General features: G+C 39.6%; 2 protein-coding genes and 1 non-coding gene across 3 annotated transcripts; 1 reads left to right on the top strand and 2 right to left on the bottom strand.

The window, feature by feature from the left end:
* Positions 1–6,627: 6,627 nt before the first annotated feature.
* On the bottom strand, positions 6,628–7,036 carry LOC140523940 (histone H4). The gene has a single exon (XM_072638502.1). It carries the CDS (start codon positions 6,999–7,001, stop codon positions 6,690–6,692), a length of 312 nt encoding a protein of 103 aa, XP_072494603.1. The 5' UTR covers positions 7,002–7,036; the 3' UTR covers positions 6,628–6,689.
* Positions 7,037–17,324: 10,288 nt separating this feature from the next.
* Positions 17,325–17,813, bottom strand: LOC140527603 (histone H4). The gene has a single exon (XM_072644656.1). It carries the CDS (start codon positions 17,747–17,749, stop codon positions 17,438–17,440), a length of 312 nt encoding a protein of 103 aa, XP_072500757.1. The 5' UTR covers positions 17,750–17,813; the 3' UTR covers positions 17,325–17,437.
* A 1,005-nt stretch (positions 17,814–18,818) lies between these two features.
* TRNAM-CAU (transfer RNA methionine (anticodon CAU)) lies at positions 18,819–18,890 on the top strand. The gene has a single exon. It is a non-coding gene; the product is annotated as a tRNA-Met (tRNA).
* Positions 18,891–22,286: the final 3,396 nt, after the last annotated feature.

Raw genomic sequence — 22,286 nt, 5'->3', positions numbered from 1 at the left:
GGGTGGGGTCTACAACCAGGGGCCTAGAGGGAGTTGCTTTGATCTGAGAATCCAAGAATCCAAGCCTGGCATTTCCTCTGGGCCAACAGCAAAGCACTGAGGAACAAAGCTTTGGACTTGAACTTGGTGGAACTCATACTACTTTGAAACTGAGCAAAACTACTACCTTAATAGCCTTTCCCTTCCCTTAGACTGAGGTGGTGTTATGTAGGGAAAAGCATGGCCAGGAGGTGTTCTTTTTAAATCTGTTCTTGCTATATCTTTGAAGCAAATAGCCCTTTGTAAAAGTTAATCCAATATTATATGGTTAAATGGAACTGGGGTGCTCATCAATGGGACCTTAAAAATGAGGAAACAGTTGGCAGAGGTTCAATCTTTGTCAGAAAAGAGAGATTCCCCAAAGCCCTAAGGGTATTGGAAATCCCTGGGGTAGTGTAAAATGTAACAGACCTAGTCATCAAAGAGTAGACTAAAGTCAGAACATGTTGCACAAGGTCTAGATGGAAAAATACAGTAGGTATGACTCATAAACTCCCATAGGAAAGAAAAAATACAGCCAAGTCCTTTGCTCTGGCTTAGATTTTTATCATCACTTTAGATGCTAATATACCTTGTAAAAGGTATGAAGTTTTTTGTCTGGGGGTGGGAGAGATGGCAGTGAGCAGGGTACAACACAATTATGTGCCTGCTTTATCTCAGGGAGGCAGATTAATGAGAAATGATAGCTTAAACAGCAAAGCAAACAAGACAAGAGAAACATTTATCCCTAATGGACTTCAGGAGCCAATGACAACTACCATCCTAGTGGTTGAGTGAGTCCAGGATTGCTGCTCCCCATAGAACACCCCTTGGCCACTCATACCTAAGTCTTCTTTCTAAGAGTAATGCTAGCTGTGGGGGAGGAATAAATCCAGTTGTGCTTTTCATTGATGTTCTGGTCTACATAGTACCAGGAATAAGAAACAAGATAGCAGTTATGCTAACAATTCCCATAAGCATTCATACTTTTGCTTACATGTTATAGCCATGAATTCTTCTGTCTTACTGGGTAACATTCTTAATAATTAGCTCCGTGAGGGAGTGGAGCTAAGATGGCAGAGTAGAAAACCAATAAAACCAAAAAAATGACTAAACAAATTCTAGAGCAGCAGAAGCCACAAAACAACAGAGTGAAAGAGATTTCCAGCTCAAGACAGCCTGGAAGGCTCACAGGAAGGGTCTATTGCACCGGGCTCAGCCACTGAACGTAGCCCAACCTTGGCCTTGGACTGTGCTGGCAGGGACAGGACTGGAACAGGCTTCAGGGGGAGGAATCCTGGGCAGCAGCTGCTGTTCCCAGATTCCTCAACCCATAAACACCAAAGACAGTTTCAAAGGTCAGTGACAAAGCTCTTTCACCTGAGTGAGAAGGGCATGCAGTCTGACCCTGGCCTCGGGGCTGCAGCAGTAACTGAGGCAGCAGCATCCATTTTAGGAGCCCTCAGCCTAAAGCCCCTAGGGGAATCCAGCTGCCCATCTGGATCTCAGCCCTGAATGGTGGTCCTGGGGTGAGGAAGAGCACTACCTGGTGGAGCTGGTGGAGGCTCTAAAGAGGGAATTCTACTTGCAGATCCTGGGCAGAAAAGCTTGTGGTTGCTCCCAGACCAGAGTGCAGGCCAGGAAAGGAGTAAACACTCCTCTCTCTTGATTGTGCCACCTTGGAGGAAATGAGAACTTACAGGTCCCTAGAGAATACCCTCCACTTGACAAAGGACTCAAAAGTCAAGTAACTGTCTGGGAAAATGCCCAAAAAAAGAGGAAAAAAAATAAGACTTATAGAAGGTTACTTTCTTGGTGAACAGGTATTTTCCTCCATCGTTTTGGATGAGGAAGAACAAAGGATACCTTCAGAGAAAGACATCAAAATCAGGGTTTTTGCATCCAAAACCTCTAAAATAAATATGCAATGGTCTCAGGCCATGCAAGAGCTCAAAGATGATTTTGAAAACCAAATAATAGAGGTGGAGAAAAAATTGGGAAGAGAAATGAGAGCAATGCAAGAAAATCATGAAAAACAAGTCAACAGCTTACAAAAGGAGACCCAAAGAAATGCTGAAGAAAATAACATCTTTAAAAATAATTAGCCCCATGAGCTACAGACCCAGTAAAATCCTTAGAACTCCTCTCTTGTCTTGTCCTATCCTTTGACTTGCTAGTAAATGCCAGGCCTTGCTACATGAAGCCCAGGTCCTTCCTGAAGGCATGCATTGGTGACCTGCTAAGACTGATATTTTCCTGCCAGGTAGCCTTATGTGAGCTAATGTTTCCCACACTACACTAAGTAGGTAACAATTTAAAATCCTAAGAGGTCACTATAAAAAGCTTGTACAATGGAGTACACTTGCACCTAGATCCTTTGTCCTGCTAAATCCTGATGGACCCTTTCAGATTTACTTGAATTATTATTAAGGCAGAAATGAACAGTGGAATTACTCATGTGCCATATTAAACAGTTCTTGGATTATATAGCTGAGGAGGTGAAGTCAGAGCAGTAAAGGCCTGGCCCAAAGCATGGAATTCCATGATCTAAAAGCAAAGCTGTAACTCTCACAGAGTTAATGAAGCTTTGCCCTCAAGGAGCCAAGTTAGAGATGCTTCCTCTTAACATTCAATCAATCAATCATCAAACATTTATGAAGTACCTAGTATGTGCTTTGTACTATGTTAAGCCATAGAGATAATGACTCATCATCATCACCACCATTATAAACATTACCATCATCACCACCATCATCATCATCTTCATTATTATCACCCCTGATCCCAATGAGCTTATGCTCTCTTAGGAACCAGTATTTCTGAATCTCACCTCTTAGTCCTCTGCCAGGCTACAATATGTGGTGCAGTCACTATCTTTTAGTCTTATAGTGTCTGTCACCCTGGACCTACATTCTCCCCAATCCTGCAAAGGTGCAAAAAGTTTGACCAACCCATTTCCTGGCATGATTGCACTTATGTTACTCTGCTCCCTCACCAAATGTTCTTGCCTCAGGTGAAAAAAATCTAGTTACGAATCTAGGAGACAGGAACCCAAGTAGTACTTTAGCAGAGATTCTTCCCAGTCTCCCTGGGGACCCCTTGGGTGACACACTGAGGCATCACTCTTGCTGCACACTGATATGCAGCTAGAATCCCTTTCACATTTATTAAGATTCATTAAAATTCATAAATCAATTTATAGACCCCAAAGGAACATGTGGCATTGGAAAATCAGTTCACATAGCCACAGGTTAAGAATGGGCCAGAGCAGTGAACAGGAATATGCAGTGTATAAAACCAACTTCCCCTCCCTCCTGACCCTTTCCTGGCATTAGTCTTTCTGCCTTGTTCTTTTCTCTTTTCTAAGGATGGCATTGTGTCTGCTCTTGGGAGTTTGCCTGGGATCCAGTGGTGTTATTATTCTCAGGACTTCCATTGGTGCAGATACCACTGGGTCAGCTGGAATAGTTGACATAATATAATAGGAAGGCAAGTTGAAGTATACCAAAGCACTCTGGTCCCTGAAATTAGCAACTGGGCCTACTTAATAATTCATTAAACTATTGGAGGAGACACTAGAGATCTTCTCTTGCCCCCCCTGAAAACCACATGGAGACAGCCTCCTTACATGATTCCATGAGATCATATATGAAAATTCTTTGTAAATAGTAAAATATGCATATTATAATGGCAAACTGTCTATTGTCCAAGTCAATCCATGGCCCCACAGCAACCTTCAATGGAGTCTGAGGCTCTTATCTCTTCACAATCCCTTGACAATATAAAACTCACTTCAAAACAATTGTAACTATCCAGATCACTCAAAAAGAAATCCTCCTTAGTTCTGATCCCCATTTCCACACACGGAAAAAGGCTTCTCTACCTGGATCCCCATTCTCCCACTTCAAATACTGTAATGGGATGAGTTAGAGCCGACCCCTGTCCATCGCAGGACGCCACACTGAGAGCCTTCCTAGATAACCTGGGGGCTTGTCAGTAGGGGTGGAACTAGATGGATTTCAGGAGGAAGTGTCTCGTCTTTGTTGGCAATGTGGCAGTTCTTTATCCAGTGCCGGATGTCCAGTGGAGAAGACACCCATATAAGAAATAATGTTAGGTGATAGGTTCAATGTATAGGCTTAGGAATGTTCACGTAATTAAGACTATATATCCATGTGAGCTAGCTGGAATAAACGGAGTTCTCACCACCTCATTTCATTACTCACTAGCTCAAGGCCTCTTGCTGGACAAGAGCCTTGGGTTGGGGTTTAGGGATCCCCAAAATGGTCTAGGGGACCCCAACAAAATACCATGTCCAAATCCAAATATTCTCATATAGCTCCCCTCCTCTCTCCCAAAAAAACCCTACTCCTCAGTGTCTTAAAAAGTGTTGTATTTGGAGTCAGAGGACATGTGTTCAGTTCTGAAAACATGAAGTGCTTTCTAAATGCAAAAACCCTATGCTAGGAGTTAAAGATACCAATACAAAAATCAAGCAGTGACTACCTGGCTAGGGAACCTGGGACTATGATCTTTCATGGCTTACTTGATCAAGGTCCAGACCTTGGTTTCCACATCAGAAAAATAAGGGGGTTAGACAAGATGACTTCTAAAGTCTAATCCTACTCAGTCTATGATCCTGTGAGCGTTTTCTATATGTTAGCATACTGAATGTGAGTACTAGGGAAAATAGATTGTGGGTAAAATGTTTCAGATTTGACTATTTCTGTCTACCGCATTATCATTCACTCAGACTCTCATATTCACAACAAGAAAGCTATATTTTGACTCTTCTCTCATCATACAGTCATAACTCATTATACAGCCAGTTACCTTCTCCCCTGGCAACTAGGGGGCAAAGGGGATAGAGCTGTCCCCCACCCTACTCCCTCCATCCCTCCCTCTCTCCACCCTAGTCTGGAAGATCTGAATTCAGATTTGAACTCAATCGCTTACTAGCTATGTGACCCTGGGCAAGTCACTTCACCCTCATCTGCAAAATGCTGAGAAGGAAATGGCAAACCACACCAGTATCCTGGCCAAGAAAATTCCAAACGGAGTTACCAAGAGTCGGGCATGACTGAAACAACCGAGCAACACCTCCCTAAACCTCTAGAAACCAGATACTTCTCCATTTAGAAGGCAGCGAACTTGTGCGGTGGATAGAGCACAGAGAATCAGGAAGATTTGAATCAGGCTCACTTATTTAAGCCGTGTGGTCATTCTTTATTAGCTGGGCAACCCATTTCAACTTTTTCAAAGTCGGTTTCTTCTTCTGAAAAATAAGGATAACAATAGAACCTGCCTTCCAGGGTTGTTCTGAAGATAAAGTGATGTAACATTTGTAAAGTTATAAAATAGCTATTCTTATCTATCTGTCCCCTTTCCACCCTAGGACAGATTGTAACTTTTCTTCCCATTTCTACTCTAGTCCTACAATCAAGTCTTTAAAATTCCAGAATATTATTCCTTACACATGAATCCACTTCTGTCACTTCCCTGCTTGCTCAGAAGTTTTCAGAAACTCCCTGGTTGTCTATTGAGGAAATCATCCTCCGCCCTCTATGCATTTATCTGCTTATATTATTCTTTAGGCCTTGAACGTCAGACATCCCCTGATCTGTCTGGTAAAAAGTAACAAGAAAAGAAAATGACACTCATAACCCCCTTCTTCCCCCACTAACCTAAACTTTCCTCTTTCAAGTCAAAACAGGTCCACCCCCAGGTCCCTAGCAACCAGGTATGAAAGGACTTGTTTTCTTGGGGATTAGAATGAACACCTTTTTCTAAGAAGGGCAGGATCTTGGAAAAGGAAACGGGAAAAAAAAAGGTAGTTGGGGGGAAAGGGAGAATGGGAGGGGTCTCGTGTATATTAATTATTGAACTAGTGTTTCTTCTATCTCACATAGGTAACAACGTGCTAAAGTGAAATGCAAAGGACGTATAAAATGTTATCTCCCTACTCTCCAGGGCTGTGACATCAGCTCGTGAAATCCTTCAATGAAATCTTTGCAAGTTATTATTCTCTCCAAGACGCTTCAATGCCATAAATTTAGCGATTCGTAGCACTGGACAATCTAGTGCAGTCCTCCTCTTTTCTAACTGAAATAGGGACTGGTCGAAGGTCATGTAGTTAGTGACTCACCTGTTCAAGTCTACTGATAGGATAATAATTTGCCATTTGGTGATGATTTTCGGGAATCCAGAGCAGAACATTAATTTAGGTAGCAACCTGTATTCCTTTGCTCAGATCCCTCCCGATTGGGTAGAGGACCTATAGCTCTTCCCTGCTCAGCAGCCGATTGGCTCGCGCAGTATCCTTTCTGGTTCACTACCACGCTTGGCTTTCCTGCATTATTTTAATTACTGTATTCTAGCTTCGTAAAACCCACCTTAAACTTTTAATTGCAGAAATCTATGAGCGATAGCCGCATAACACCTGTTCTACTTTCTTGACGCGTCTGTTTATAGCTAAAACTAAGTTTTATGATATAACGTTAGTGCAATATTTTATATTCGCTATTATAATAATTTATAATTTTTAGCCAGAAAACACTGTACACATTGCTACCTGAGTAAAACGAACGTCAAAACATAAGAGCTACAGTCTTTAGAAGGAAAAAATGTGTGGCCCTGAAAAGGGCCTTTTATTTTCTAAGGGAGGTAGGGATTTAGCCGCCGAAGCCGTAGAGGGTTCGGCCCTGGCGCTTGAGCGCGTAGACCACGTCCATGGCAGTGACCGTCTTCCTCTTGGCGTGCTCAGTGTAGGTGACGGCGTCCCGGATCACATTCTCCAGGAACACCTTCAGCACGCCGCGGGTCTCCTCGTAGATGAGCCCCGAGATACGCTTGACGCCGCCGCGCCGAGCCAGACGACGGATGGCAGGCTTGGTGATGCCCTGGATGTTATCGCGGAGCACCTTCCTGTGCCGCTTGGCACCCCCTTTGCCCAGCCCCTTACCGCCTTTGCCTCGCCCAGACATGATAGCTACAAACCACTAAAGAGTTGTGAAGGGAGAATGCGCTTGCACTCTTTTATATAGCCGAGGGTCCGACCTGTTTGAAAACCACTTACGCTGGGCGGGAACAACTTTTCCCCACCCCTTTTGGCTCTAACAGCCAATATCTAGTTCAAGAATGCATAATTAGGTATCCGCCCCTCAAAAGGACTTTCCTCGTAAGAGAATTTTTTTCTAAATATTTACTTTTATTTCCAGAATCGTATTTTCAGATCTTAATTTTCAGTAAAGTTTCTTCCAAGAAATCTGAAAATAGAGACACGAACAAATAAACAGGGATCGCATCCGTCTTTTACACCTAATAAGCTTAGGATGAGGTATGATTCCTCCAATCGCGGGAGGCTCAAGGTCTCACATTACATGCCATTTCCTGTAGTAGTTTTTAGCATTTATCTCAGCCTACAATTTTCACCAAAGCTGATTCCGGAAGGAGCCTAAAGTCAGGAACTGCTTGTTTATTGAATTTCAGGTCGTCTAGTACATAGCTCTCTCTATTTTCAAGATGAAGGGAAACAGCTGATTAGTGAATGGCTCGACAGGAAAGAAAAGCAAGATCTCTTGGTCCAATGCCCTTGTTTCCTTTCTACGCTGCTGTAAAATGCTTTATACATGTATTATTTGTCCTTTCATTTATTCGAATGACATGGGGAAGGGAAAACCCACTACACAAAGAAATTAGTTTGGGAGAGATTCCTTCTCCCTATTACTGGTTCAATGGTAGAACTCTCTTCTGTTAGTATAAAAGCTGATTCTCAAAAAATGCAGCATTTATTTCAAAGTCTCCAACTCTCAACAAAGGGTGGTTTATTCGCTCTGAATCCTCCATTTCCGTGGGCCCAGAAACACAAATCCCTTAAGTGTGCTCTAAAACTCCTTGAGAGCGAATAGAGACTGTTTTACTTTCCTTTTTGTATTTTCAGCATTTGAACTCAGTATTGGTCACAAAATAAGTTCTTGGTGACTGTTTTTTCATGCATTCTTTATTCTTTCTCTTTCATTTTTCTTTCACCTCATCTCACCTTCTCTACATATACCATTCTTCTCTATTTTTTTCTCATCTGCTCCAATCTTCCTCTTCCTGATCTCCCCCTTTCTTCCTTTGTCTTCAGTTAGTCAACAAGCATTTATTAAAATCTTACTATGTGTTGTTCAGCACTGTGGTAAGTATTAGGGATAGAAAGAAAGGCAAAGGTATATTTGCATATATGCAAATAACTCTATGCATACATGATATTTACAAAGTAGATGAAAGGGAAATGGGAGGTGGAAAGAGACAAAAAAGGCATCCAGCAGAAGATGAAATTTGAAATGATTCTTAAAGGAAGACAGTGAATCATGGTAGTGAAGGTGAGGAGGGAGAGCATCCCAGGCAGGCATGGGTGACAGTCAATGAGAAGTGTGAAAATTCATGGAGTAGAAATAAATGCCCTGTTGGGATAACTGTAAGGAAGCCAGCTTAGGTAAAGTGTAGATGGTGTGAAGCTGAGAAAGTGAAAGAGTAGAACCTAGAGGCCATAGGGAGCCACAAGTAAGGAAAGAAGTAGATCCTATACCTTAAGAAAACCATTTTGGTGGCTGAATGGAGAGTAGATTGGAGTGGGGAAAGACTTGAAACAAATAGACCCAAATAGACAGATTTTTGTAATAGTTTAGGCATGAGGTGATAAGGTCCTGCCCTGAAGTAGTACCAGTATCAAAAGAGAGAAGAAGACATATTGCAAAGGTGTTACAAAGTGAAATCAGGAGACCTGGGCAATATATATTGGATATGGAGTAGTAAGAGATAAGTGAATAGGCCAGGATGATTTTAGGTCATGAGCCTTCTGGATTAGGAGAATGGCATTGCTCTCTATGACAACAGAGAAGGAAGAAGGAGGATAGAGAGAGGAAGATAATGGGTTTGGTTTTGGACATGAGTTTAGGATGTCTACCGAACAGAAAGAAATGTCTGAAAGGCAGTTGGAGTTTGTAGATTGGATACCAACATTAGAGGTCAGGGCAGTATAGGTAAGTTGAAAATATCAGCATAAAGATGGTAATTAAATCCATGATGGTGAGATCACCAAGTGAAGAAAGATAGTGAACAGATAAGAGCCCAGGACAGAACCTTGTGGAACTCCTGTGGTTAGAGGCTGTGATCTAGAGGAGAATGTCCCAAAGGACACTCACAAGGAGTCCTCAAATGGAGAGGAACCAGGAGAAAGAAGTGTCCTGAAAAACTAGATAGAAGAGAGTTTCAAGAAGAGTATCCATGTCAAAGACCACTGAGGTTGAGAAAAATGAGGACTGAGAAAAGACCATTAGTTTTAGGAATTTAAAAAATGCATTTATCAAAGTTTAAAAAAAAAAAAAACAAGTTCATGGACTCCGGGTTGGGAGTCCCCTGCCTTAGAGCTTTGGACCCTCCCTCACCCTATTATTTGATCTTTTCCCTTGTGAATTGGTAGTAGCTTTTGTGAATCATGATTCATTTATTTAAACAGTTTCATTCCCAGTATTTTACTGAACATGACTAAGAGTTGTCTCTGATGGGGAGAGGAAGAAAGAAAAGGGGGAGGGGAGGGAACCGGTAAGGGTTAAGAATGAGTTTGAGAAAGTTTTATATTTCACAGAATCTATAAGACTGGGTCTCACTCCTGATTTAGTGGCCAAGGGGACCACCTGGAAATAGGTGTATGAGTCTTTTTGTCCTACATTTTTCATTGCTAGCTTACCAAGAACAGAATTTGAATTGCATCTGAAATCTTCCCCATACTTGGGAGTCTATACCTTTCATTTCTATTGGATGTATTTATCTGATGTGACTCTCGGCCTGGTAGCTAGGACTCTCTCTGGTCTTGGAAAAGAGGAAGGCATTGAAGAACGAGGAAGGAGGGGGACTTGGGAAGGAGAGGAGGTCCCTCCCTAGCAGGACATAGTGGCACTTGGAGTTTTCTGACATGCCCCTTTCTGGTTGGGAGGGGAGGGATTGAGAAGGGCCTATATAAGTGCTACAGTTACGCTGCGGAGCTACAAATGAACAAAAGAAAGTATTGTTTTTTTACAAGATTCTTACTGGGAAAAATAAACATATGTCTTTGCCCTTCTGATGTCCCTACTCCAGACCAGAAAGAGTTCTTGTTAGCTCGAATCTAAGTCACCAGTCTCAGTGAAATTTATACATATCATACAGACCGAGCTCATACATATAACACAGTCCTTAAGGAGAAAAAAAATCCCCCTTCTCTAAATCCCTCCCACCACCTGGTTTTGGATATGAAAATATCCTGGGTATTTGTTCCAGTTGTGTTCTGGATGTAAACATTGTCTACTCATTTCTGTAGTAAGCTCGACAGCAACACACCTTAAGAGAGCAGGAAGTTTCACAAGTACAGTACTTACTTTCTAGTTGAGGGAGTGGAGATGAAAGACAGGGAGATGAAAGAAGTCTTCGAAGAAAAGGCATTAAACTCCTATGAGAGCAAGTGATAGGCTGGAGCCTTGGAAACCATCTGTTCCAGGACAGAAATGCTTGTCAAATGAATTGATCAAAAACGCATTCAATGCCTAATACAAGAGAATACTTGGTGTCAGGCCCTTGAGATCATATTAAAAGTGACCAACTAAAATTGGCATTTCTTTAATCCTTCATGGAACTTGTCATCTGGCATTATTCCAAGTCTACTCTATTAAAGACTTTCAGGGTGAGAGATCAGTGAGTAAAGAGGTGGTCCAAGCAGCATCTTCCTGCTTTTTCCCTGCGGTGGAGATACACTTGCTTGAAATAAGTGGTTAAAGAGGGAAATTAGCAAAGACATATTTGATTAAAAAAACACCTTCGTAGTGGGCAGGATATGAACCTACATGGAGAGACCCCAGCAGATTTCTAGTCCATCACCTTAACCACTCGGCCGCAACTACTTCCTATGCCATAGAAAAATTATAATGTAAATAATAAATCCTGGAAATACTTCTGTTGAAGGGTTCAAGTATGTTTATTCGTTGTTTATAATCACTCAATGAGCTTCTATTACAAGAATCTGTCCCTTCATGAAATAAAACAGAAAAAGGATGTTAAATCCATATCACTTTACCTCTAAAAACTATAATGGTTCATTTTTACATGTTGTATAAACCCCTCCGTGTACCCCTTGTGGACCTGGAAATCTAGTTAAAGGAGACAAACAGGTTAGGAGATATGTAAATTCATGTTGTTTATTCCCTTAAAGCTAGTCTAAGTTAATGAACTTGCACAAGGAGCCAAAATGTAAGTTCTGACTGACTGATAGAAGAATGACCAGGCTTAAATCTATTTTAGGACAATTCCAAGATGTCTACATCCCTCAGATTTATAGTCTCTATATGTGTTTAACTATACCATGAGAAAGGAACTTTCTTAATTGAATAAATCATAAATACAGTGAGGCAAGACAATTAACAAGGCAGTATGAGTTAGAAAATTAGAATCCCAGGATGTCTGGGTTTTCCCCATATAGCATATGTCTCTGTATTACCAAGATAAGAGGAATCCCATCACTCTGGTTGCAAGCATCATGTCACAAACAGATCTTTGAAGTTCCTGACACAGGAAAGGGAATTTGTAGAGCAAACCAAAGCAGTCTGATGTTCAGGCTTGGCCCTTATTAAAGTCCAAAAAAGATATTAAATGGTATCATCACCCTCTATTGAATTCCTTACAACACACAGTATTCCAAAACACTTTATAACATAAGGTGATATTAGGTCAGGTAATACATTTGATCTTCTACTTTAGTGGTTTTTCCTCTTCCTTAAAGAAAGGACTATATGGCTTCTTGTTCCCCCTGCCAGTTGTCAGTGTGCCCCTTTGTATTTACTTTTGTATATATATTTGCTTATGTATAAAACAAACTTAAAACCTCCTTTTGAGTTCAACTGAAAACATTAAAAATAGATATTTCTTTAGTCTAAAGTTCTTTCCAGATTTTTCCCTTTAGGAAATTTGTATAAAAAGTCAAGAAGAAAAGCTAAGGCCTGATTTGGGGGGGAGAGGGAAATGGAATAAATTATGTGGTAACTAGTTTAAGAACAAGAACCTACCTAATTAAGATCATTGTCTTCCCCATCTCCCTAAAGAAATTAGACTTATGGCCCACCTAAAAACACAGGGCAGGAAGTAAGGAGAGGATAGAATCATGGAACTACCTGAGATTCATCCTATGGAGGCCTAGACAAAAAGGCTACGTTTTACTCTAATGCCAAAAACCTGCTCTGATCTCATTCCATGTGGCTCAATCTCTAAAGCCAAAATGAAGTTTCCATTGCTGGATTCTAAATTCAGATGCAAACTGTTACAAAGAGACATTTACAAAGAGCTAACCTAGAAAGAATACTTTTTCCCACATTTACTATTGGGGGGAGAGGAGGGGGAAAATAAGAATTTCAATCATTTCACTATATCTTGATGGACTAATAATGTAGAAGTCCCCCAATCATCTGGTGGCTTAATATGGGGAAGTTCCCCTACTCCAACCTGGTAAAATAGATAATCTCATCCACTGCTGTAACGGCTACTTGAAGTTTATTATGCATGAAGGCTTATCAGTTCCCAACAGTAATGCATATCTCTAAATGTAAAAGATTTGAGACTTAGGCCTGATATTTTCTTTTCATGTTCCTTTTCCTTGCCTTTTGTGTCATACACATTTCATATTCTTTGGAGAGGGTAGTATTCCATATGTCTCTGCCAAATAGCATTGCTATGAGAATGTTAGTATTAAAAAGATGTCAGTTTGCTTTGCTTAGTTAGAGGAGTTCTGCAATTCTCAGAAAGCAATTTAGCCCACTCAACTGAGGTGTTGGTTGAATAAGAGACCTTGAAGTTTTATCTAAAAGAGCTGCTTTCACAATTGTAAAAGTTTTTGGTTTCTCCTTTTATCTCCTGCCCTTGAGCAGGGAATGTGTTCTCATAATCTAGCATTTATGTTGCCCTTTTTACTCCCTTCTCTGATTCCTCACTCATTCCTCAACCCCCTTCCCCCTTTCTCTATCCTTCCCTCTCCAGTGAAATGCTTTACTTGTTTATCCTAACTATGTACTGCTAATGATCAGTTACATGCTCTAAAAAGGTCTGAATTGTTATAAAAACCCAAATATGTTGCAGAGATATCTGAATTTGCTCTTAGAGAAAGCAGATTTCTTAGCGTTCTAATTTCAGTCAGCCTCCTATCTTTGATTCAGAGATAATCAGACCCTCACTGATGTTTCTTTCCAGAGGACAAGAGAATTCCCCAACACTATTCATTAAGCCATTATAATTTGTATTCCTAGTCATCATTGTTTCTAGGTGGTAAGCTGGGCTCCCTATTATGAAAATGAGATTCCCAAATTCCCAAAACTATGTGAATGAAAGCTGACACAGGCAATGGGTTTGACACACCTTTGAAGTGGTCTGGAAGCATTAGAATATCACAGCCAGGAGTGCATGTGAAAAAATAAAATAAAATGAAACCAACTGCTCTTCCCTTCCTCCAATTATGTTGGTACTGTCTTCTTACTCCTAACTTGCAAACAGGTTCTGTGTGTTTCACTTACAACACCTGGATTCCAGCTAGGGAGATTGAAACTTTTGTGGAGGATACTTCCAATATCCCAAAAGCCAGCAACATTCTAGACACAAAAATCTTCTCTAAGTGGATTGAAAAAAATTGAACTGAATAACAGAAGTCCTGTGTAGTCCAACAGGAAGATTTCAACCAACACCTCAGTTGAGTGGGCTAAATTGCTTTCTGAGAATTGCAGAACTCCTCTAACTAAGCAAAGCAAACTGACATCTTTTTAATACTAACATTCTCACAGCATTGCTACCTTCTCCAAAGAATACAAAATGAGTGTGACACAAAGGGCAAGGGAAAGGAACATGAAAGGAAAATATTAGGGTGTCAAATCTTTACATTTAGGGATATGTATTACTGTATGTGTTACTAGTTGGGAACTGATAAGCCTTCATGCAAATTCTAGCTTATGTATTTATAAAGTATCAAAAGACACTAATAGTTTGTGTATAATAGTTTGTGTAGAAGACAACTTTTGTATGAATCATAAGTTGCAATAATGTTATCCAATTCTGAAAGTTCTTGAAGCCATATACCATTATGATACACTCACCAAGTGTAACTTTGATGTTTTTCCCTTTCTGTTTGATAAACACCCTGCTCCTAAATTGTAATTTAATGTAAAAATTTCAGTATGTATGAGATAATTGCCAGGACTTGTCATAAAGATTTACCCAAGAATACAAGATATGGACACCTTGTGTCAAACTGGGACATGATAGAGAAGGTTCTATACCAACAGCTGCCATCTGGAAATACCATTAGAATGAGAGTATTAAGATGAGAATTACTACCTTCTGGCCTAAAGTCTGGAAGTGTTATTCCTCCCCTTCATTCTGACTTATTACTTCGAGATTCTAGACCTTTTGTTTCTCTGATTGAATCTTGGTTTTGTCTTGTCTAGCTCTGTAAAGTATTCCCTTTGCAATTTGATTAGTAAAGCACTAAAAATCTGTAAATTAATCTAGGATAACATCATGACTTTTAAAAAATTGAATTGGCACTGCCCAATAATAATCACTAGATATCCCTCCAAAGTAAATTTTTATTTCTTTGAGGAATGTTTTGTAATTGTATCTATGTCCTGAGTGTGTCTTGGTAGTTTGATTCTCAAACATTTTGTATACTTTGCAGTTAATTTGAACAAGGTTTCCCTTCCTTTTTTTGAGGTATTTACTCTTCATTTTGGGTTTTTTTCCTATAGAAATGTAGATAACTTTTTTTAGTTTATAGAAGCTTCAAGAAAACATGAATCATTTTCAATATTTTTGTCTTGTGTAGCCAGTTTTCAATATTTTTTTCTTGTACAGCCAGTACCTAGCACAAAGCAGATACTTAACTGATCCTTCGGATGCTCTCTCTTGTTGAAGTTATTAAGGATTAAATATACGCTAAAATATTATATCAACACTTTCTGTAGTAGCAAAGAACTACTCGACTGGGAAAGGGCTAAACAAATTGTGTTACATGAATATAATACATATAATAAATATGAAGAATTCAGAGAAGTATGAGAAGATAAGTGAAGTGATACAGAATGAAAGAACTAAGAATAATATACAGCTACATTTAAATGGAACATAAAATGAAACTAAATACTGTGTAATTAATGATCTAGACTGTCCATATGGAAAGGATAAGAAATTTTACTTCTCTCCTTTGCAGAGATGGTAACTGTTGGTGTGAAATATTATACACACTAAGATTTTATGACATGTTTAGTTTTGCTGAGCTATTTTTTCCTTTATAAAAAATTCTTTATTAAAAGAAATGGGCTTTCAAGATACGTTTAGAAATGAAAATAGAAAAACAAAAAATTCCAGACTGTCAAATGGAAGAGAGATGAAACTGGTTCTCTTTAACCACAGTGTGAGGCAACAAATTAAGAGACAGCTCAGCTTACTGTATAGCAAGAGCTTGTCCTTGGAGCCAGGAAAACTTGGGGTCATCTTGACATACGAAAGCTGCATGACTCTAGGTAATCTTGAATTTCTACTCTTCATGAACCCCCTTTTGGGGTTTTCTTGGCAAAGATATTGGAGTGGTTTGGCATTTTCCTTCTCCAGTTCATTTTATAGAAAAAATCCAAAACAGGGTTGAGTGACTTGCCCAGGTGAGTGTCTGAGGCCCATTTTGAAATCAGGAAGATAAGTCTTCCTGACTCCAGGGTTGGTGCTCTAATCCACTGTACCCTAACTCTCTCCTTCCTAACAATTACAACTATCCAAAAGTAGAATAGGAGTGGGAGTACCTGCAGAGTTCCATCTCCCTGGTGGTATTCAAGCAAAGGCATGCATATTTTAAGAGATTCTTTTTCTGGAGGGAGGTGGGGTATGAGTTTGACTAGATGCCCCTGAGGTCTTAACTTTGACATGCCACAACCTTCATTATTTTTACTTCCATCAAGCTTAATACGGACCTTCATTACTAACTGCCAAGATATATGTCAATCAACTTTCTAACAGGTTTTTACACTTTTACTTTTGATCTCCTTCACACTTCTACCAAAATATTTCTTAGTCAGAAATCTGGTCAGGTCACTAATCTCTCAAAAACCTCAAACTATTGTTTATGGGGTAAATTTTCCACTCATTTGCCTGACATTCTCCACAACTTGGTACTATCCTGCATATTTCCAGCCATATCTCAAAAACTTCCAAAGCAGTCCAGATACAGATGTCCCAAAAGTGCTTAGATTTGTGGGACACACTGTATAATTCAACGCTATTAATCTTTTAATTTGTATACCTCAAACACATCCTATACTTTCTGATTTATGGCCTTGCTGTTCTCTATACCTGGAATAAGTGGGAGGCCTCTAACTCTGAATTCAGAAAACTTGAGTTCAAATTTGTGACCCTGGGCAAGTCACTTTATATCCCTGGGTCTTAGTTTCCCCACTTATATAAAAGAAATTGGACTTCGAAACTGCCTAAGATTCTTTTAAATAGTAAAACTATATGTAAGGGATAGCTATATAGGGCATCTGCTGTGTCCCACCTGACAATATAATGTCAAAGCCTAGTCTACTACCTTAATTTTTCAATCATACCTTCTCCAAGTTAAACATACCCAAGCTGACATCTGATAGAAGTAAAAGAAGCAATTGAAGAGTGTTATTTTTAAAGAGTATTTTTTTTATCCTGCTGTGTCCACAGTGATAGGTTAATGAGGGAATCTGAGAATACAGAATCTAAGAAATGATTCCCATTATCTCTTAAAATCTAGTTGGGGCTAGTAAGAAGCCACGACCTAATCTTTCAAGAATAAGATTTTCACCCTTGTTTTTGTAGTATTACAGGTATGGTGGTTCTTAAAATGACAAGTACTCCCCATACTTTAATTCTCAGCACCACAAAACTTTGAGCTTGTGAAGGGGCCTGATCTAGGCCAGCTCTTTCACAGCTGAAGACTTGAATGAAAATCTCTAGGGGAATATTACCATAGGATGGTGTCTAAATTTCTTCCACCTATGGTAATTAAGATTTCCAAAAAGATGTCAATGTGAAATTATCCTGTTGCTAAATTAGCCCTCATAGTTAAGTATAGTGACTAATAGAGAGTTTAACTTTGGTTATACATAATCCCAGAATGGAATAAACGACTAGCACACTGTCTCGTCTATCTTTCTCCTACGTCTTGACAGAAACATTTACTTTCCCTTTGTTCTCTCACCATTTGCCACCCCTAGGATTTAAGAATACAACAGCTAAACTAAGCACAGGAAAACCTTTTAATTGCGCAGATCGATCTCAGCTCTTTTGATGAAAAAATGAGGGGCCCTGAAAAGGGCCTTTTGAGTTTGTTTTGTGGATGTATTAAGTCAATTTAGCCGCCGAAGCCGTAGAGGGTTCGGCCCTGGCGCTTGAGCGCGTAGACCACGTCCATGGCAGTGACCGTCTTCCTCTTGGCGTGCTCAGTGTAGGTGACGGCGTCCCGGATCACGTTCTCCAGGAACACCTTCAGCACGCCGCGGGTCTCCTCGTAGATGAGCCCCGAGATACGCTTGACGCCGCCGCGCCGAGCCAGACGACGGATGGCAGGCTTGGTGATGCCCTGGATGTTATCGCGGAGCACTTTTCTGTGCCGCTTGGCACCACCTTTGCCCAAACCTTTGCCTCCTTTGCCACGACCAGACATGGTGACACGCTACGTTACTGGGGACTAAAGCGTCTGGGCTTTCCGTTGGCGGCGGACCTTTATATAGACGAGGATCCGACCTGTTTGAAAACTGAAAGCGCGGGAGGGAAACTTGATTATTACGTCATCTTCCGCCCTCCCACCGTTGTCCCTCCTCAGGCCATTTCACTTGGGGCTAACAGCTACTGGACCAAGAATTCAAAACCTCAAGCTCCGCCCTTCCTTAGTGTGCATCCCCTTCTTATTGCAACAAATCTTTTTCCGTTTTCTTCTTTGCGTCCGAAGTGTTTTTAGAAATTTGTTTTCTCGGAAATATTCCGCAAGAAAATTCTGTAAGTAAAACCCATAGGGGTGCAATGATTTGCTCACAGTTACAGAGCTAGCTAACGGCATGATACGAATTTAACTGGACTAGAAATTTCCCCTTTGTCCTAAACCATTATCTTCCTACCCAATGCAAAGAGCTGGAGCTGGCGAGGGGGTTCCAGTCCACAAAGAAATCTATAAGAAATGGCTTAGATGGCTCTTCTTTTTGGTATTTTATGGTGGTTCAGTGATAGGATTCTTATCTGCTTTAGAAAGAGTTTGTGCTCCATTCCAAGCTAATAGTATATATGTATGTATGTGTGTGTATATGTGTGTTATATTTATGAGAGAAACATAGAAAGACACAAGAGACAGAGATTGAAAGATATATACACATACATATATAAAATGCTTAATATGTATATATTGCTTTCATTTTAAAATCTGCGATTCTGAATGCAAAACTCAAACATTTTGCGATACTATCATGGAAAAGGAGATAGTTCTTTATTGTCTTTTTTTGTTTTAATTTCTCCTTTTGGAAACCTTTACCGCACCATGACATCAAAGAACATTCCCTCTCACTCATTTTCCGTTCCACATATGGTATTTCTGCAGTGCCGGGGATATTGGGGCTCTCTCAGATTGTCAGGAAAAATGAACTGTTTGAGGGATTCATCCTTGGTAGAAAAGAGAACAAAAGAGGAAGTAACAAAAACGTAAATGTAGTCTTACAAGGGAGTTAAGGTAGCTATGGTAACAGAGCAGAGTGGCGCAGCGGAAGCGTGCTGGGCCCATAACCCAGAGGTCGATGGATCGAAACCATCCTCTGCTAAAGGGACAGGTTTAATTTTTTCCCTGTGAAAAGGATTCTTTAAAAGAATAAAATGAATAAAGTTACCTAGTAAATGTTAGCTAGAAGGATACCTAGACGTCATACACCTTTATTTTAGAAAAGAGAAAATAAATTCAGAGAAACTGAATAACGAGGGAGCCGTGGATAGTTTGTGGGACCTGGAGTCAGGAAGACTCATCTTGAGTTCAAATTTGGCCTCAGACACTTACTAGCTATGTGACCCTAGGCATGTCACTTCACTCCGTTTGCTCAGTTTCCTTATCTGTCAAATGATCTGGAGAAGGAAACGATAAACTACTCCACTATCTTTCTTGCCAAGAAATCCCTAAATGGAGTCATGAAAAGTCAGATACAACTGAACAAAAACAACTACAGGTCCTCAAAGTCCAAATCCAATGCTCTTCTCTGCATCAAGCTGCTTCATGCAGGTGTGGTCTTGCAGCATTGAATGTTTGGTTATATCTTAAACAAAGAATTTTCTTGGGCATAGGGCATAGATAAGGAAGATTGAAATGTAATTTAGTTTTGATCTAGTTAGTTAGGTACTCCCTCAAACAGTCCTTGGGAACCAGAATGGCAATTATGAAATTTAGGTCCAGCTCCTCATTCTAATATTCATTTTTTCATTAATTGTTAACCAATCAGAGTTGATTGCTATCCTCTTGAATGTTCTTCTTCCAAAAGAATGTATATGTCTTGAGCCCACTGCCATGGTTGTCTTTGGTCTAAGAGAGAGATGATCAAATGACCATCCTTTTATTAAAACACTAACATTATTTAAAAAATGATTAAATTACCCAGAAATTATGTCTCTTGAACTTTTTTTATCACCACAAGTGGAAGAGGAAGGTGAAGTCCCTTGCACACAGTAATAAGGCCAATGTTGTGAAGAACATTGCCAGGAAAAGAAGCAGTAATGGGGACAGAACTGGAAACTCTTGTTCCATTGGGGTTGAGGATAAGGGAGGAAGCTGGTAGCAACTTCCTATTTTAACTCATTTTGGTCTTAGTAGATACAAAACTCACTTGTTTCCATGATGATGAAGGATTTAAAATGCTATCAGTACCTCTCCCCATTTAAATTTTTTTACCCTGAGACAAAATCTTGGCCTCCCTACTTTATGTATGATTCAATTGGTAAATCCACATTTGGAATCAGTTGCTGGTAACTATGAAAAAAGGAAATTTTTAAAATCAGATTATATTTTCACTTGTAGGGCATTAATTTTATCTAAATAATTTAGTAGGGAAACTTAGGAAGCAAAACCTGCAATTCCATTTCTGGAACTAAACTGTACAGTTTTTTTAAAAGTTTTAAACAAACCCCAGATCTTGACAAAAACTAATTTTTTGCCTAAAAATACCTCAAACCTTAGACTACCTCTCAAAGACTTTGCCTCCCTTTCCTGCTGTATTTCCCATTCTCTCTTTTCTCTACCTATCACTCAACTTCTGTTTTCCTTCTCTTTTTTTTACCTATTTCCTTCTCTCTTCTTCCATCCCTTTTCCCATCTTCCTTCTTTCCCATTCTCCCTTCTTCCTGCTTTTCCTCATCTGTCCATTTCTTTCTTCATTTCACTTAACTGACCATGAGGTAAAAATTGAAGCTTATTTTCTTTATTTTAGCAGAGTTTACAGTAGAATACCTTACATATACTCAGTCAGTGTTGGGTGCAATCCCTGGTTGAAAACCATATTAATCTCCTTCAGCCTGTCAATACTCAATACTTTATTCATTCTTATCCTCCTTCTAGGAAAACCAAAGTATATGACTTGATATTTTCTCATTACTTACTAAAATTTCCATATCTCTCTCAATTAATCAATTAGCTCTGAGCCCCTACCCAGTTATATTTATTCAATAAACTTTATAAACCTCTCTTCCTGTAAGTTTTTGCTAATCTCTCTCTTTATAAAATTTCCTAATCTCCTAGGCTTAAATAAAAATCAACCTTATACTGGCTATGTAATTTTGTAAGAATGTAACAAGCAATAAAAGAGTAATTATCCACAATCGATCATCTATAAGATGGATCAGAGGTAATCACCTCTAACCATCCCTGCAATGGTTAATTCTACCTTAATTGTGGAATTACAGTTCCATTCAGTCCTCTTGGCATACCAATGAATGTTTCTTCTAAAGAATTCTCTTGTTTCTTTGCAAGCTAAGCATTAAAACAGTTCAACAACAACAATAAAAAAGTTCTCTTGGTTGTTCTTAGTCTCTGTCCTTACAGTTTGTTCTTGGCCATCACAATTAAAGCACACTCTCATCTCAGGATGCTGCTGCTGTTCAGACATGTCTGACTCTTTGTGACCCCATGGGTATTTTCTTGGCAAAGAAACTGGAGTGGTTTGCCATTTTCTCTTCCAGCTCTTTTTCCAGATGAGGAAACTGAGGTAAACAGAGTTAAATGACTTGCTCAGGGTCACACAGCTAATAAGTGTCTAAGGACAGATTTGAATCCAGAAAGAGGAGTCTTCCTTGACTGCAGGCCTCAAACTCTATCCACTGATTTGTCTAGCTGCCCTCTCAAGAGTCTATTCCCTCTTAAACATACAGCAACGGTATCCATCTTCTCTGTCAAAGAATGGCTATTGAATCTTGTGTTACATGCAAATGTATCTTTTTTCTTTTCACTGATTTCTTTTCTGATAACAAACATGCTGAATCCTTTCCTAACTTAACGAAAACCCTTGCCTACACCCTTATTACCCCTTTACAATTGACATAAGACTTTCTGAAGAGTAGTCATACTTCGACTTACCCTTTGGAATCTGGATTCTGCCCCCATCCTTATATAGAAACTGCTCATTAATTACTAAACCCAATGATATGTCCTCTGTACCTCCCTTCTTTAACCTCTCTGACATTTGATGCAATTGACTATTTTTGTTTTTATTGGCTTTCAGTATACAGCACTCTTCCTGTTTCTTTTATTTCACTGTGTACTCCTTCTCTTCCTCCCCATGTGATTCCTGTTTTTTTCCCTAATATGTAATGTAAATATTACCTGGTTCTGTTCTTAGTTCTCTACATTCCTACAATATCTTCCTTAGCAATGTCAACTATTTCCATGGTTCCATTTACCATCTCTTTGTTAATGAATTGCAGATCTTAATTAGAACTTCTCTCCCAAATTTCAAACTCAGATTTTAGCAGTCTACTGGGTATTTCTATCTAGTGGTTTCATTGATAACTCAAATTCAATATATTCCAAATTGATCTCACTATCTTCCCATGCAATATTTCTAATTGAAACTACTTTTCTTCTAGCTACCTGGACCTCAAATCTTGGTGTTACCTTTGATTATACCCTCTCCAAGGAGATCTTACTAAGGGAGAAGATTGTAGAATCTCTTAAAGGGTGCTTC

This window comes from Notamacropus eugenii, chromosome 2 (assembly GCF_028372415.1).
Source record: "Notamacropus eugenii isolate mMacEug1 chromosome 2, mMacEug1.pri_v2, whole genome shotgun sequence".
In the NCBI taxonomy this organism is placed as follows: Eukaryota; Metazoa; Chordata; class Mammalia; order Diprotodontia; family Macropodidae; genus Notamacropus; species Notamacropus eugenii.
This window is presented reverse-complemented; position numbering and strand designations above follow the sequence as displayed.